Here is a 14,463-nt window from a genome sequence, read left to right on the forward strand (position 1 = left end):
AGAAATCGTCCATGAAAATCTCTAAGAAACGCTCTACCATGTCAGAAAAAATACTAATCATGCACCGCTGAAAAGTAGCGGGTGCGTTGCATAACCCAAAGGGCATGCGACGGTAGGCGAAAGTCCCAAAAGGACAGGTAAATGTCGTCTTCTCCTGATCTTCGGGGTCCACAGGGACCTGGTTATATCCAGAATAACCATCCAAGAAGCAATAGTATGCGTGCCCAGCCAAACGTTCCACCATCTGATCAATGAATGGGAGTGGAAAATGATCCTTCCTTGTGGCGGCATTTAGCTTGCGGTAGTCTATGCAAACTCTCCATCCGGACTGAATACGAGTTGGGACCAACTCATCATCCTTGTTCTTTACTACCGTCAATCCAGCCCGCTTTGGCACAACATGAATTGGGCTTACCCACTTGCTATCCGAGATTGGATAAATGATCCCTGCATCCAACAACTTAATCACTTCAGCCCTCACAACCTCTTGCATAGTTGGGTTTAACCTTCTCTGTGGCTCCCTCGATGGCTTGGCATTCTCCTCTAAATGTATCTTGTGCATCACCACCGAGGGACTGATCCCCTTGATATCCTCAATGGTCCAACCGATAGCTTCCTTGTGCTGTCTTAACACCTCTAGCAATTTTTCCTCTTGAGCATCAACCAAATCCGAAGCTATAATCACAGGCAAAGAATCTGCTGGACCTAGGAACTTATACTTAAGGTTATCCGGTAGAGGCTTAAGTTCCTTCTTTGGGGGATCAAGTGTTGTTGTCTCCTCCGTCTCACTGCTCACCAGAGGAGCAGTCTCCAAAATTGCATCTGCTTGCTCAAGCAACTTGTCCAAATCTAAATCCTCTCCGAACTGAGCAAAGCATGCCTCCAAGGGGTCTTCTATGCTTGATTCATTCACTGTCTCTTCCATAATCTCCTCTATCAAGCATACATTTCTCACTTCATCATACTCCAATGGTTGTTTGCTGATATCAAAGATATTCAGCTCCACTGTCATATTTCCGAAGGAAATCTTCATCACCCCTGTCCTACAATTAATCAGGGCGTTAGCCGTAGCTAAGAATGGTCGCCCTAGAATCACCGGTATTTGAATGCCAACATTCTTGACCGGCTCTGTGTCTAGCACAATGAAGTCCACGGGGAAGTAAAACTTATCCACCTTGATCAAAACATCCTCAATGATTCCCCGTGGTATCTTAACTGACCTATCAGCCAATTGAAGTGTCATGGACGTGGGCTTCAGTTCCCCTAACCCTAATTGTAGGTAAACTGAATAGGGTAGGAGATTCACGCTCGCCCCAAGATCTAAAAGAGCCTTCTCAATTCGACTGACTCCTATCGTGCAAGAGATGGTAGGACACCCAGGGTCCTTATACTTAATGGGCAACTTGCACTGAAGGATGGAGCTAACTTGCTCGGTCAGAAATGCTTTCTTTGGGACATTTGTTCTTCTCTTAACTGTGATCAAATCCTTCAAGAACTTCGCATAAGAAGGCACTTGTTGGATGGCGTCCAAAAATGGAATATTGATTTGGACTTGCTTGAACACTTCTAGAATGTCCTCAAACTTCCCTCCTTTCTTGGGGGCTTGCAACCTTTCAGGGTAAGGTGCTTTCGGCATAAATGACCTAGGAGGGTCCTCAATAATGGGTGTGGCTGTAGATGGCTCGGCATCTCTCTTCTCTTTGTTGCCACTCTTTTCCTTTTCTTGCCCTGCAGGGTCTTCTTCTTTCTCAGCCACCTGATTGTCCACTTGTCTTCCTGACCTCAGAGTGACAATTGCTTGCACATGTTCTTGTCCGTGTGCAGGATTTGAGGAATTCCCAACCATATATTGACCTTTTGGGTTGGGCACGGGCTGACTGGGCAATTTCCCTTTTTCTCTCTCACCCAAGTGATTGGCTATCTGTCCAATCTGACTCTCCATCTTCGCAATTGCTTGGGTGTTAACCATGGTGGCATTCTTTACTTCATCTATTGCTTGGGTATTTGCCATGGTAGAGTTTTTGAGCTCTTGTATGGTCTGGCTATTCGATTGTATGAATGCCTTCATCGTTTCCTCCAGCGATGATTGTGACGAAGATGCAGGATGTTGCACTGGTTGAGTTGAACGACCATGATTCTGTGAGGGAAATCCTTGATTCATTGGTTGGCTCTGCTTCCATGAGAAATTAGGGTGGTTCCGCCACCCTGGATTGTATGTCTCTGAGTATGGTCCGCTTGCTTGCTTCCTAAAGTCATTAAAGGCGTTCACTTGTTCCATGGCGCACTCGGCAAAAGCCGGTGAAAATGGACAATTCTGTGCTAAGTGCATAGGATTAGCACAGATTGAACAGCCATCAACATTGAAAGTGTTGGCGGCATTTACGGATTGACCCACTGCAAGGGCTTCAACCTTCTTGGTCAGAGCATCTATCTTTATCCTCAAATCAGTGTCCTCCTTAACCTCATAGATGCCACCTTTCTTGGGAATACGGGCAGATTTATCCCGACAACTCGAAAAATCCCACTGCTGTGAGCTGTCGGACAACTTGTCTAATGCCTTATATGCTGCATCCCCTGTCAAACTTAAGAATGCTCCCCCATTCATTGACTCGATCATACTACGGTTGGATTGGGTCAATCCTTGGTAGAAAAATTGAACGAGTCTCCACTTCTCATATCCATGTGGGGGGCATCTTATCAACAACTCCTTAAACCTTTCCCAACACTCTGAAAATTTCTCATCCTCCTCTTGAGTGAAGGAGCTTATTTCCTTTCTGCATTCATTGACCTTTGACATTGGGAAATACTTGTTATAGAACTTGCTTAACAAGCTTTCCCAAGATGTAATGGATCCGGGCGTGTTGGAGTCCAACCATGCCCTAGCTTTGTCTTGTAGAGAGAAAGGAAATAGTCTGAGATGAACAGACTCTTCGGAGAAATTTTGAAATTTGAAAGTGGCGCATATGTCCTTGAATTTCTTTACATGACTATAAGGATTTTCAAGTTCTAGACCATGGAACGATGGTAGGAGTTGGATGACATGAGGTTTCAAATCAAAATGAGTAGCATTGGTTGGTGGCAACACTATACACGAATGGGATGTAGTGAAGTCCACAGGTGCGAACAACTCCCTAAGTGACGTAGTGAAGTCCACATTCCAAGCTCTAGCTTGCTCGGGATTTCCAGCTCTAGCATCCTCATGCTCAACCCTAGGTTCCTCTATGTTATCTTGTTGGTCTCCCATTTCACCTCTATCCTCACTCTCAACAGGTGCTCTCCGAGTTCTCCTAAGAGTTCTATCAATGTCGGGATCTAAAGGTGTCAAATCTAAGTTTAGGGATCTCCGACCAAGCATACACCAATCTCGAGTGTTCAAATAAACTGATTAAACAACAATGAATAATCACAGAAAGAACACAAACAACCAAACAAAAAAAATAGAACTAACTATTCAACAACAATATACAAAAGAAATTTCAAAACAACAACAAAAAAATTGTGCTTAGCTGCTTCTGGTGATGCACTCGATCGCAGATGTGCGTTCGCTGTGCGCTCGTGCGTACTTGCAGAATGGATCAGGCGCAGGCACGCAGGCTGCTCACCGAAAAGGCTCGAGTGCGCTCGATCGCAGATGGAGTGCGATCGATCGTACTGACAGAAACTAAAATTCTCTGAAACTGCAGCAAGAAAAACAGAAACAACAAACCCCTTTTTCTTTTTCTTTTTTCTGTTTTTTTTTTTTTTTTTAGATCAGAATGGCAGAAACAACAACAAATACAAATACAATAAAATAAAATTGCAAAAATAAAACAACTAGTAGAAAAATAAAACCAATTCAAATAAAAATCAATTTCACAAACAAACAAATCCCCGGCAACGGCGCCAAAATTTGATGTACAAATTTAATTGTACTCGCAAGTGCACGAGTCGTGTGCAATATAGCGTGTGTGCAAGTGCGAGGTCGATCCACAGGGATTTGTGTTGTGTAAACCAATTTCTATTTAAACCAACTCTATTTTAACCTAGTTCCGAATTTTGTGATTTTTGTCGTGCAAAATAAAACATAAACTAAAGAAAATAATGAAATAAAATGGTAAAGAACACTAAGGTTTTAGAATTCACTTCGCCAAATCTTAACTCTATATTCTCGTATTTGTTCCTACAATCGAAAAACTATATTCGATGTTTTACAAATATCAAGTTTAAATCATTCAATGAATCCACCCATTTTTACAAATCACAACAAATATCCGATTCGAAATTAAATCATCCTATGTATCCGTTTGGTTAACGAATCACAACGGATATCCGATTTCAATCGAATGATTTGATGTATCCGAAGGATGAAACACATCAAATATCCAACTCCAACACATAATAGTTCATCACATTCAATTAAAAGATATAAATCAAGCAATTGAATGAAAATCTACAACATCCTTATTCGAAGTCAAAATTGTATAAACAAAATACGAGAATACATGAGTTTGTCAATGACGAAGCTTCATCTTCAACCTTAGTTGAAAGATTTAGCCTCTCATGATAACAAAAATAATCACCAATTGAATTGTCATCATCGAAAGAATAAAACTTACAATGGAAAACAAAGCAAAAGCTTCCCCACGGCAATACGTCGTAATTCAGCTTAAAACGGCCTCCTCCAATTGTGAGGCTTAGAGGTCTATTTATATGGCTTAGGAGAGCCCTAGAAGCCCTAGTAATCCTAGGAATTTCGAAGATTTAAGTCCAAGCCCAATTAGGATAAAGAAAACCTAAGCCCAAATCGGAATAGGATTCGCCCAGAATTGCGGTCCTATCTTGCGGCATGATTTTGGCCTTGCGGCACTCCGAATTGGGAAAATGCTATTTCACAATGAATTGTATTAGTTTGAGTTAGCTTTCCAATACCGCTTGAATCACCTCAATCGGATATCTGAGATGAAAGTTATGGTCAAAATACCGAGACATATTCAGAATCCAATTTTGCATCCAATCCGATTTGACTTCAAATTGAGAAATTCCGAATTAATCCTTTCCTTTATTTGATTAAACTTTAACCATGATTGGTTAAGCTTAACCATATCCTCTAGGTCTTCCCAATTTGCCCCTTTAAGCTTGGAATTTTTCCAGAAATGCTTTCTTTTCTTCCAAAAGCCTATAAAACAAAGAAAATACAAAAAGGCAGTAAAATGTCCTAATTAACCAAAACCAAAGGATTAAAACATGCAAGTTAAGGGCTGAAAATATAAATATTTTAGCACTTATCATTCGCCAATGGAACAAGAGCTGCTCCCATATGCCCCGGGCATATCCAGAGGAAGAGGAAGAAGCAGATGAGGTCGAGCCAATGGTCGAAGATGAACCGCCAGCTGAGCCAGTAGATGAAGATGAGGAGTCGACCTCAATTGACGTTCGAGCCATCCAATACCGATCCCTTTGTGAACAAATGGACGGTCTTCGGAGGGAGCTAGCTGATCAAAGAAGGGAGGCTAGGGAAGATAAGGTTGCCATGGACAAGCGCTTAGCTGCCCTAGAAGAATTGATGCGGCCCATCCTCAACCGATTACCACCACCACCTGGAGCATCTACTTCTGGGCAACACTGAGAGGGGACTATCGTCTGGCTGAAGACATAAAACTTAGCGCTCATGGGAGGCAACCCATAGCATATCCTTTTATTTTATGTTTGCTTTATTTTATTTTGTTTGAATTCTATTTTGTTGTGTTAGTAATTTTAGTGTTATGTCGTTCTTTTCTATTCTGTTACTGCGATCGAGCGCAGGTCTCCATATGTGAGCCTACCGCACTCTGTTAGTGCGATCGAACGCACAACATGTGCGATCGAGCGCACTTGGCAGCATTCCATAGTTATTTTTCTTTTGTTTTGTTCAATTTTTCTTTAGTTTTCGTTTTGTTTCTTTTTACTTGTTTGTGTGTTTTGTTACTTTGTAGGGACAAGTGTGCTTCAATTCGAGTTTGGGAGGTGTGTTACGAGCCATGCTCTCCAAGACTATGTCCACTATCCCCTGGGTACATTCTTTCCTTTACTTAGACACATTGGGGACAACGTGTCATTTAAGTTTGGAGGTATGGGCACACATGTTCACACACACTTTGTCCCAATTTCATGTTAATTGTTTGTTTTGAGTGTTAAAAAAAATAAAAAAAAAAATAAAAAATAAAAATAAAAATAAAAATTTTATGCATGTTCATGATTGCCCTAAAATTTTAAGTTGATCTAACAGAATTGTGGCTTAAATTCATCAGTAAGCTTAACATTTTGAACACATGATCTGATGAGTAAATCTGTTAGTTGATTATTTGTTTAAGGACAGTTGAAAAATCACATGTTTGATCTGATCACACAAGCACATTAGTACATACTCTGTGAGGTATGACATGAGTTCTGATATGCGTGTTTCTGCATCTTGAATGAAATTGGATGACTTATTAGATGACACTATGGCATATTTAAAATATATATATATGTATATATATATGTATATATATATGTATATATATATATATATATATATATATATATAAAAAGAGTGAAATAAATGATCATTGATGGCTTTTTATTGAGTATCTGGACCTCTTGCCTCAAAGCATTGAGTGTTCACGTCAAAAGGTGAAAATTTTGAATTTGATCAATGTCATGGTTAGTTGGTTTTGCAGCCTTTTTGACTCAAGTTATTAGGTTCTTAGGGGTGTCTCTACACCTAATGCCCTAAAACCATCTGGTTTGGGAGTCATTGACCAAACACTCGTTATATGGATCAATTAGAAAGCTTAAAGTAACCAACATTGCACAACCTGACAAAAAAAAAAAAGAGAAAAAGAATATGCCCTTGTGTCAGTCTAATAGGAATTTCAGTGAAGTATGAGATACAGAGACATTGCTTATTGGAAAGATTTGGAAGCCTCATAATTTTGTACTAGTTCACTATACACTGTTTCAAACTTGTGATATTTCAGCATGTCCTTTGTAAATAATTGCACTTTGAGATTCCAATTCATTGTGAAGATGAAGTTTATCTTTTTAAGCTTGCTAATGAATAAAAATCATGATTTTGAAGTGATGCTTGAATTTTTGAAATAACATGAACTGTGCATTATGTTTGTGGGTAACATTTCTGAAAAACCCTCACGAGACTTCACTCGTCCACTAGGGAATTCCTAGTGGTTTAAAAGGCTTGTTGCATATGCTAAATGCAATCGTACATCCCACGAAAGATAGATTTATCTCTTGTTTTCTGTTTTTCCATTCTTGTTTTTTTTTTTTTTTTTTTTAGTTTTGTATTGCTAAGGGACTAGCAATATGTAAGTTTGCGGGTGTGATAAGTGCGAAAATATTCATATTTTCAGCCCTTAACTTGCATGTTTTTTTCCTTTGGTTTTACTTAATTAGGTCATTTTAATTTCTTTTTATGTTTTTTATGTTTTTACAGGCTTTTGGAAGAAAATGAAGTAAAACTAGGTGATCTGGGCTCAAAGAGAGAAGATGGGAAAAATCGAAACTCCCTGACATTGCGATCAATCGCAGGGTACCTGCGATCGAGTGCACACGGGCTGTGATCGATCGCACCCGTGCGCAGGAGACAAACCAAGGTGGCGGCTAAGATGTCCCTATTTCCATATTAGGGTTTTCCAACTCCCAATTGTAATAGGATTGAAACCCTACGAAATTCCTAGGGTTTACTACTTTTCCAAGGACTTTTAAAGCCTATAAATAGACCCCTAAGCCTTGAGAATAGACAGGCTTGGAGAAGGAGAAGAATAGGAGCTCTCAAGTTCAAGTCTCGGGTTTATTCTTTTCCATTCTTTTCTTTTATGAAGATGTTTAACATCAACTCTATGTGTAGCTAATTTATTTAGTAGGGTTGGATTGAAGCCCTAGTTATGTTTTGTTAATATTTCAATATTGGGGCCTTTGTGATGATTTTGTTGTGCTATTTAACTTGATTAATACCTGCTTGCATGAATTCCTCATATGTGTGTGCCTGATCAACATATGCATGTGGTATGGACTAGTTAGTTAAATTAATTTGGATGACCGTGTCCTGGGTTGAACATAAGTAACAAGAGATATCCACGCCAGATTCTTGGGTTAATCAACATTGGGAACCGGGAGTATATACCATGCCCTAGGCCTCGTATGTTTGTCGATTTCCATAGAACATATGCTTTTCTAAAGAACAACTTAGTATATACCATGCTAAATCCTTTAGGGAAGAAAAGAGTTAGAGTATACACCATGCCTAACTTGTTGCTTAGGGAAATCTATAGCTTAAGGAGCATACACCATGCCCTTAGGTTGACAAACATTAAATATGCATAACTTGATCAAAGCATTGGCATATTGATATATTAGCTTAATATAATTAGTGGTGGATATCAAAGCCCTGCTCTTTATTATCATCACTTCAACAATCAATCTTTATTTTACTTTTGCTTAAGGAATTTACTTTTAAAACGAAAATTCAGCAATCTTCGTGGGAATGATCATGTACTTGCACCCTATTCTACCATGTTGACCTTGTGCACTTACAGGTAAAACGTACAATTATTTACCTATTAATTTAGGTAGATAATTTGCACATCAGGTCCCCTAATCGATCCAAATCATGGGTTGAACAACTCAATGCAGTGGGAAAACCTGTTGATGAGGATGACTTCATCGCCTACATCATGGATGGTCTAAATCCATTTTATACAGGATTTATTACGATCTTCACTTTGCTGCATCGAGAGGTGATATGCACCTTTGACAACTTTCAAGTTGTAATGCTGAATCATGACATGCTTCTTGGACACCATCGGCATCAACAACGCCCTGAATTGGCTGATTCTGGTAATTTTGCACTTTACTCTCACAAACCAAAGACTCGTGGTCCTATGGCTCAAACAAAGGCAAACACACATATCAAAACCATAGCAACAATCAACCTCACCGAAACTCCAAAGGTAACTTCTTCTCAAAGAATCACAATCACACTATATATAATAGCTTTTTTATTTTTTATTTTTTTCTTATATCATTAAAATATATATATATTTTTTTTACAAAATATATGTTTCCTATTTGTTCTTACATTTTTTTTTTATAAAAATTCTAACATAGTCCCCAATGAAGGGCCAAAATATGAGAGAAGAGAAAAGAGAGAAAAATTTTGGGTTAAAATAATAGATATGGAAGCTAAAGTGCTACGGGGAGCAATACGGAAGATAAGAGGTTATAAGAAAGTTGTAAATGCTTTTATACTGTCTATTGTCCCGAAAAATGTTACTCAACATTTTCAAGTAATGTCTTTTAGCATTTATTTATTATTATTTTTTTTTTTATGAGGCACATTCACATATACTTTTAAGAAAACAAAAAAGAAAAAAAAAAAGAAGCTAAAGTATCCTTTGGCTTATTGTTGCCATAATGTTTGGCTCATTTTTTGGCATATTGTTGTTAAAGGCTTATTTCTTGTCATCCCTGTTGGTTGCCACAAAATCTAGCGAGTTTCCGGCCACCCTCCCTGCCTATGACATCCACCGCTATCGTCTTAAAAAAAAAAAAAAAAAAATCAAACTCAAGATTCCACAATTGTTCACCTTGAGTTGAGGGGATGTTAAAATATATTATGAGATTTGATTTCAATTATCTTACTGTAATTAATTCTAATCTCCTATAATCAGATTTGATTGGATCTCCTACCTTTTAAGTAATCATGTTATCTCCATATTTGTATTATTCTCATCTACCCTAGCTTTCCTATAAATATGATTGTTTTCTATTATAAATGTTATCAAATCAATAAAAACAAAATATAGTTCTTAAAAACTTATTTTTCTGTCTCTTTTTATTGGCAACCCTCTCTCCTTCCCCTCCCTTTATTCTTCACTTCTAAAAAAAAAAAATCAACATATTTTTTAAATTATTATTATTATTTTTTTTTTTCACTTTTCTCTCACAGAAGTTAACCTCTTATTACTATTTATATATATATAAAAAAAAAATGTCAAAAGGATGTACCAAACACCATCATGTTTACACCGCTCATTTCCTTTGTTATTATGTTTTCCTTCACAAGGATAACTTCTATAAAGGAGCTGGTGTTGTGCCTACCAATAAGAATAGGCCACCTAGGATTATTGCACCGTTTCAAATAGGCACCAAAACACAAGATTATATAGGTTTTTCCATTTTTTGTTTTTTTTTTTAAGAAATTGCAAGAGGGCAGAGGGTGGCTCGCCGCCACCCCATATGGGCGGAGGTGGCCCGCACGGGCCACCTAGGCAGATCTGGGGTGGCTATCCGGCCACCCCGGATAGGTTGGGATGGTCGTGCGGCCATCCCTAGCCCATCTAGGGTGGTTGGCGAGCCACCCCATGGGTGGGGGTGGTCACGCGGGCCAACCCAGCCCATGGGCTAGCTCGCCGGCCACCCTAGATCTGTTGGAGGTGGCCGTGTGGGCCACCTCCGCCCATAGGGTGGCTTGCCGCCCACCCCAGATGGGTTGGGGGTGGCTGGCGCAACCACCCATGGCCTACGGGGGCAGTGGCAAGCCACCCCTACCTCCCTTCGGGTGGCTGCTGGCCACCCCAAATGGGGGTGGAGTGGCCAGCCAGCCACCCATTTGTTTTTCTTTTGTTTATTTAAAGGGGTAATTACCTTTTCCCCTATCAACTACAACGCATTGTAACTTTGTCCCCATGGACTGTCAACACTACTGCCCGACCCTATCAAACTATCATTTTGTGTCCAAAACCCTCATTCCGTCAGTCAAAGGCGTTAACTCAGACGGCCAACCCGTCATGTGTGCCCCACATGAAAGACTCTTGAAATGACAATGTGTTGTAGTTGATGGAGGAAAAGTGACAATGTGTTGTAGTTGATGGGGGAAAAAGGTGGGATAGAAAATTTCAAGATGGCATGTGGGGCGCACATGACGGGTTAACCATCTGAATTAATGCCTTTGACTAACAGAAGGGGTGGTTTTGGGCACAAAATGGTAGTTTGATAGGGTCGGGTAGTAGGGTTGTCAGTTCATGGGGGCAAAGTGACAATGTGTTGTAGTTGATGAGGAGAAAAGGTAATTACCCATTTTTTAAATAATTAATTGGTTTTTTAATTATTTTTCTTTTTATATTTTGTATAATCTAGTGTGGTAGTGTTTATTTCTTAAACTTAAGATTTTTCTGATATGCTAAGGTGTCACTGGCTGATTGGTGGGCACAAAGGAGCTGGTTTACACCAGCTCCTTATAGAAGTTATCCTCTTCCTTCACTTGCTGACTATAGGATTTAGAACATATGATAATATATTTACATCACTTAGAAAAGTCAAGCCACTGAGAAAAGAGAAGTGATACATTTCTCAAATTTTGTTTAAAAGTTGGTTCCCAAATGATGTGTCATCATCACATGAGCTTTATTATTTTGAGAAATGTGTCACCAACTCGTAAGATGGTAACACATCATTTAGGAACTAACTTTTGATGAAAATTTTTTAGATATATAGTATTTCTCCTGAGCAAATTTCCACCCTCTCTTTATAATGTTAAATATCCTAAGCCCCACCTGCTGTTTGCATGATAATTTAACAAATATGCTCAAACATAGTATTTGGTACAAATATAGAGCACAAATGGTTTATAATTCAGAACACGAGTACTACTATAAGTCAATAAATTCATATCCAATACAATGCAAACAATTAATGAATTCAATACACTCCACAAACATAAAAATAGAATTTTAACTATAGTACTATTGATCTAACTTTAAACCATGATCATCACAAGGATGCCAAAAATAGCAGTCATCCACTAATAATATATAGTTGTAACGCTTCCCTTACCTACTGATACGGGAGAAGGTGCTGGAGACTCTGTTATGGCAAGCTTTTGATTGTTAATCTGACAATGATTGGCAACACCACAAATATACCAATTTCTTCCCAAGATTGCTAGGGTAATCACATCATTTCCACTAACCAAGGCCTCAGTTCCCAACGGTGCCACACATTGTTGGAAGCCAATTTCATTGACTTCAAGAACAATATGGGATCCCGGTGTATACTTGAAAACTGCACCAAGAACTTGATTCTTCCATCATCAATCAAACTAAAAAGAAATATATTTACACGAATTAATTGACAAATAAATAAGAAACAAAAAGAATCCACTAGCAACCCTTTAAAAACAAGGCAACCTCAAAGTCGAGTAATGCTATGTAACAAAATCTGAATGGAAATGATTTTCCTTTACAAAAATTGGAGTAATGCTATGGGAGTGACTCCCCGTCCACTTTTTGTAAAGGAAAAAACTTTCTATCGTGATGAAATATAATCAATACTTTAATGCTCCGCCTCATGTATGATCATCTCAAACTCCCTTTTAATAGGTGAGACCCAACATCTGAAATATTTAATTAAATAGAGGTGAATTGATGAAATTAAGATTCGATCGCATGGCCTATGGCTTTGATGCCATATTAAATCATCACTTATCCAAAAAAATTTAATCAATATTTTAAAGCTGATAGCAAGAATGTATATTTAATCAAACTTTAACAAAGCGTCTACTAGAAAGCAAGCATCGGCAAATAAAACTTGAAAAACGCTTAACGACTCAAAAAACTTGTTTAACACAATTTATGTGGAATTAATACTATGAAGCAAGAAACAATTCAATCACCAAAATATATAAAGCAATAAAGAGGCAGACACTAATATTTTGGTTACGAAGAGAAAACCTTTTAAAAATCGATTTAAAAGTAAAACATCTCCGGGGCAGCCAAACCCAAGAAATCACTATCAAAATATTATCCAGAGATTACAAACACTAGGAACACTTACAACCCTTTGTAAGACCTTGGCTCTGTAAAATCGACAAGCCGACAACTCGTCTCCTTGCTCACAATCTTCTTCAATGTGATTCTCCTTTACTGGACCCTTCCAATAAACTTCTCAACCGTAGATTTACCAAAGGAATAACTAAAACTCTAAGACATTCAATTTAACGCTCACCATATATGATCTCTCTTAGCAAAGCCTCCGACGAACTCTCTTGGGTGAAAATTCGTACCCCTCACTCCTATAATGGCCTCCGACGAACTCTCTTGGGTGAAAATTCGTACCCCTCACTCCTATAATGATGTATATATATATATATATATATATATATATATATATATATATAGTACAACAAACCCTAGACCTGGGCCCACTAAAAACACGTTTTTGGGCATAATAGGTACGGGGTGTCCGGACAAGGCCTTGCGAGCAAAAAACATGCTTGCTGGAATTCGTGTCTGGACACCCCCTGCAAAGGACATTCCATCGGTCCTTGATCAATAGCTTCGATCGATGAGTTTGTGGTACGATTGAGCTGAAACTTTGCAGGGACGTTCATGACACATGAATCCACGTTATGAACGGTGGCGATTGAATTCTGAGCATTCTATATCAGTGTTTGAGCCTGTGGATAGTAGGCTCTTCATTTTGGAACCGAATTAAGCCAACATAAATACTAACAAAACTAAAAGATTACATCAAAAATAAGGTAATTTGAAGGCATACAAACAAAAAGTTTATAAAGTTAATTTACCAAGGGTGTCACCACATGGAACTCCTTTCCTTGAGCCCAAGCTATGTAATTATAGTCAACAGTCCCACCCTTGTCATCACCAACCACAAACTCTGTGGCCAAAATTGAAGGGACAAGAATTGCTACAATCGCAAGGATGAAGAAATATTGGGAAGATGCCATTGATTCTCTCTAATGGATCTCAAAAAACTAGAAATAGTGGGTATTTATAAGGCTTCGTTTATTTCGACGTAAAATGGTTTCCGTCAGAAAATATTTTTAGGGAAGTTATTTTTCCTGAAAATCTTTTCTGTCATAAAAATTTTACGGCGTTTACCGCGCGCACGGAAAAAAAATTTAAAAAAAAAATTTATATATATATTTTTTCCAATAAGGTTCCCACTGGGACCTGCCCCGGACCTGCCTAGGACTTGACCAGGACCCGTCCGAGACTTGTTCGAGACCCTTTTCGGACCTGTCAGGAACTCGCACAAGACTTGACCGGGACCCGCCCGGGACTTGCCCGGGACCTGCCTGGGACCCGATCGGGACCTGACCAAGACTTGACTTGGACTTGACTGGGACATGACCGGGACTTGCTCGGGACCCCACCAGGACCTGCCCGGCACTTGACCGGAACCCGCCCAAGACTTTAATGGGACTTGACCGGGACCTGCCTAGGACCCGCCCAAGACTTGACCGGGACTTGCCCAGGAGTTGACCCAGACCTCATCGGGACCCGCTTGGAACTTGACCGGGACCCGCCCAGGACCCCATCGAAACTTGACCGGGACTTTATTGGAAAAAATATATAACAAAATAAAAAATATATATATTTTTCGTGCACACATTTTTAGGGAAAATGACTTCCCTGAAAATATTTT

At 39.1% G+C, this 14,463-nt stretch overlaps 1 protein-coding gene across 1 annotated transcript; it reads right to left on the reverse strand.

Moving 5' to 3' along the window:
- Nucleotides 1-8,733: 8,733 nt before the first annotated feature.
- On the reverse strand, nt 8,734-13,762 carry LOC132190856 (blue copper protein 1a-like). The gene is made up of 3 exons (XM_059605890.1): nt 13,613-13,762; nt 11,855-12,097; nt 8,734-8,895 (listed from the first exon to the last, which is right to left on the reverse strand). The coding sequence occupies exons 1-3, from the start codon at nt 13,760-13,762 to the stop codon at nt 8,734-8,736; spliced, it is 555 nt and encodes a 184-aa protein (XP_059461873.1).
- Between the last annotated feature and the right edge of the window lie 701 nt (nt 13,763-14,463).

Source organism: Corylus avellana, chromosome ca8 (genome assembly GCF_901000735.1).
Source record: "Corylus avellana chromosome ca8, CavTom2PMs-1.0".
NCBI lineage: Eukaryota > Viridiplantae > Streptophyta > Magnoliopsida > Fagales > Betulaceae > Corylus > Corylus avellana.

What these genes read in the sequence shown, in the direction of transcription:
- LOC132190856 (XM_059605890.1), bottom strand. Translation starts at nt 13,762, where the DNA reads ATGGCATCTTCCCAATATTTCTTCATCCTTGCGATTGTAGCAATTCTT. An exon ending in AAGGAAAGGAGTTCCATGTG is followed by an intron (nt 12,098 to 13,612) that starts GTGACACCCTTG and finishes TGATGATGGAAG; the next exon opens with AATCAAGTTCTTGGTGCAGT. An exon ending in CAGCACCTTCTCCCGTATCA is followed by an intron (nt 8,896 to 11,854) that starts GTAGGTAAGGGA and finishes TTTGAGCCATAG; the next exon opens with GACCACGAGTCTTTGGTTTG.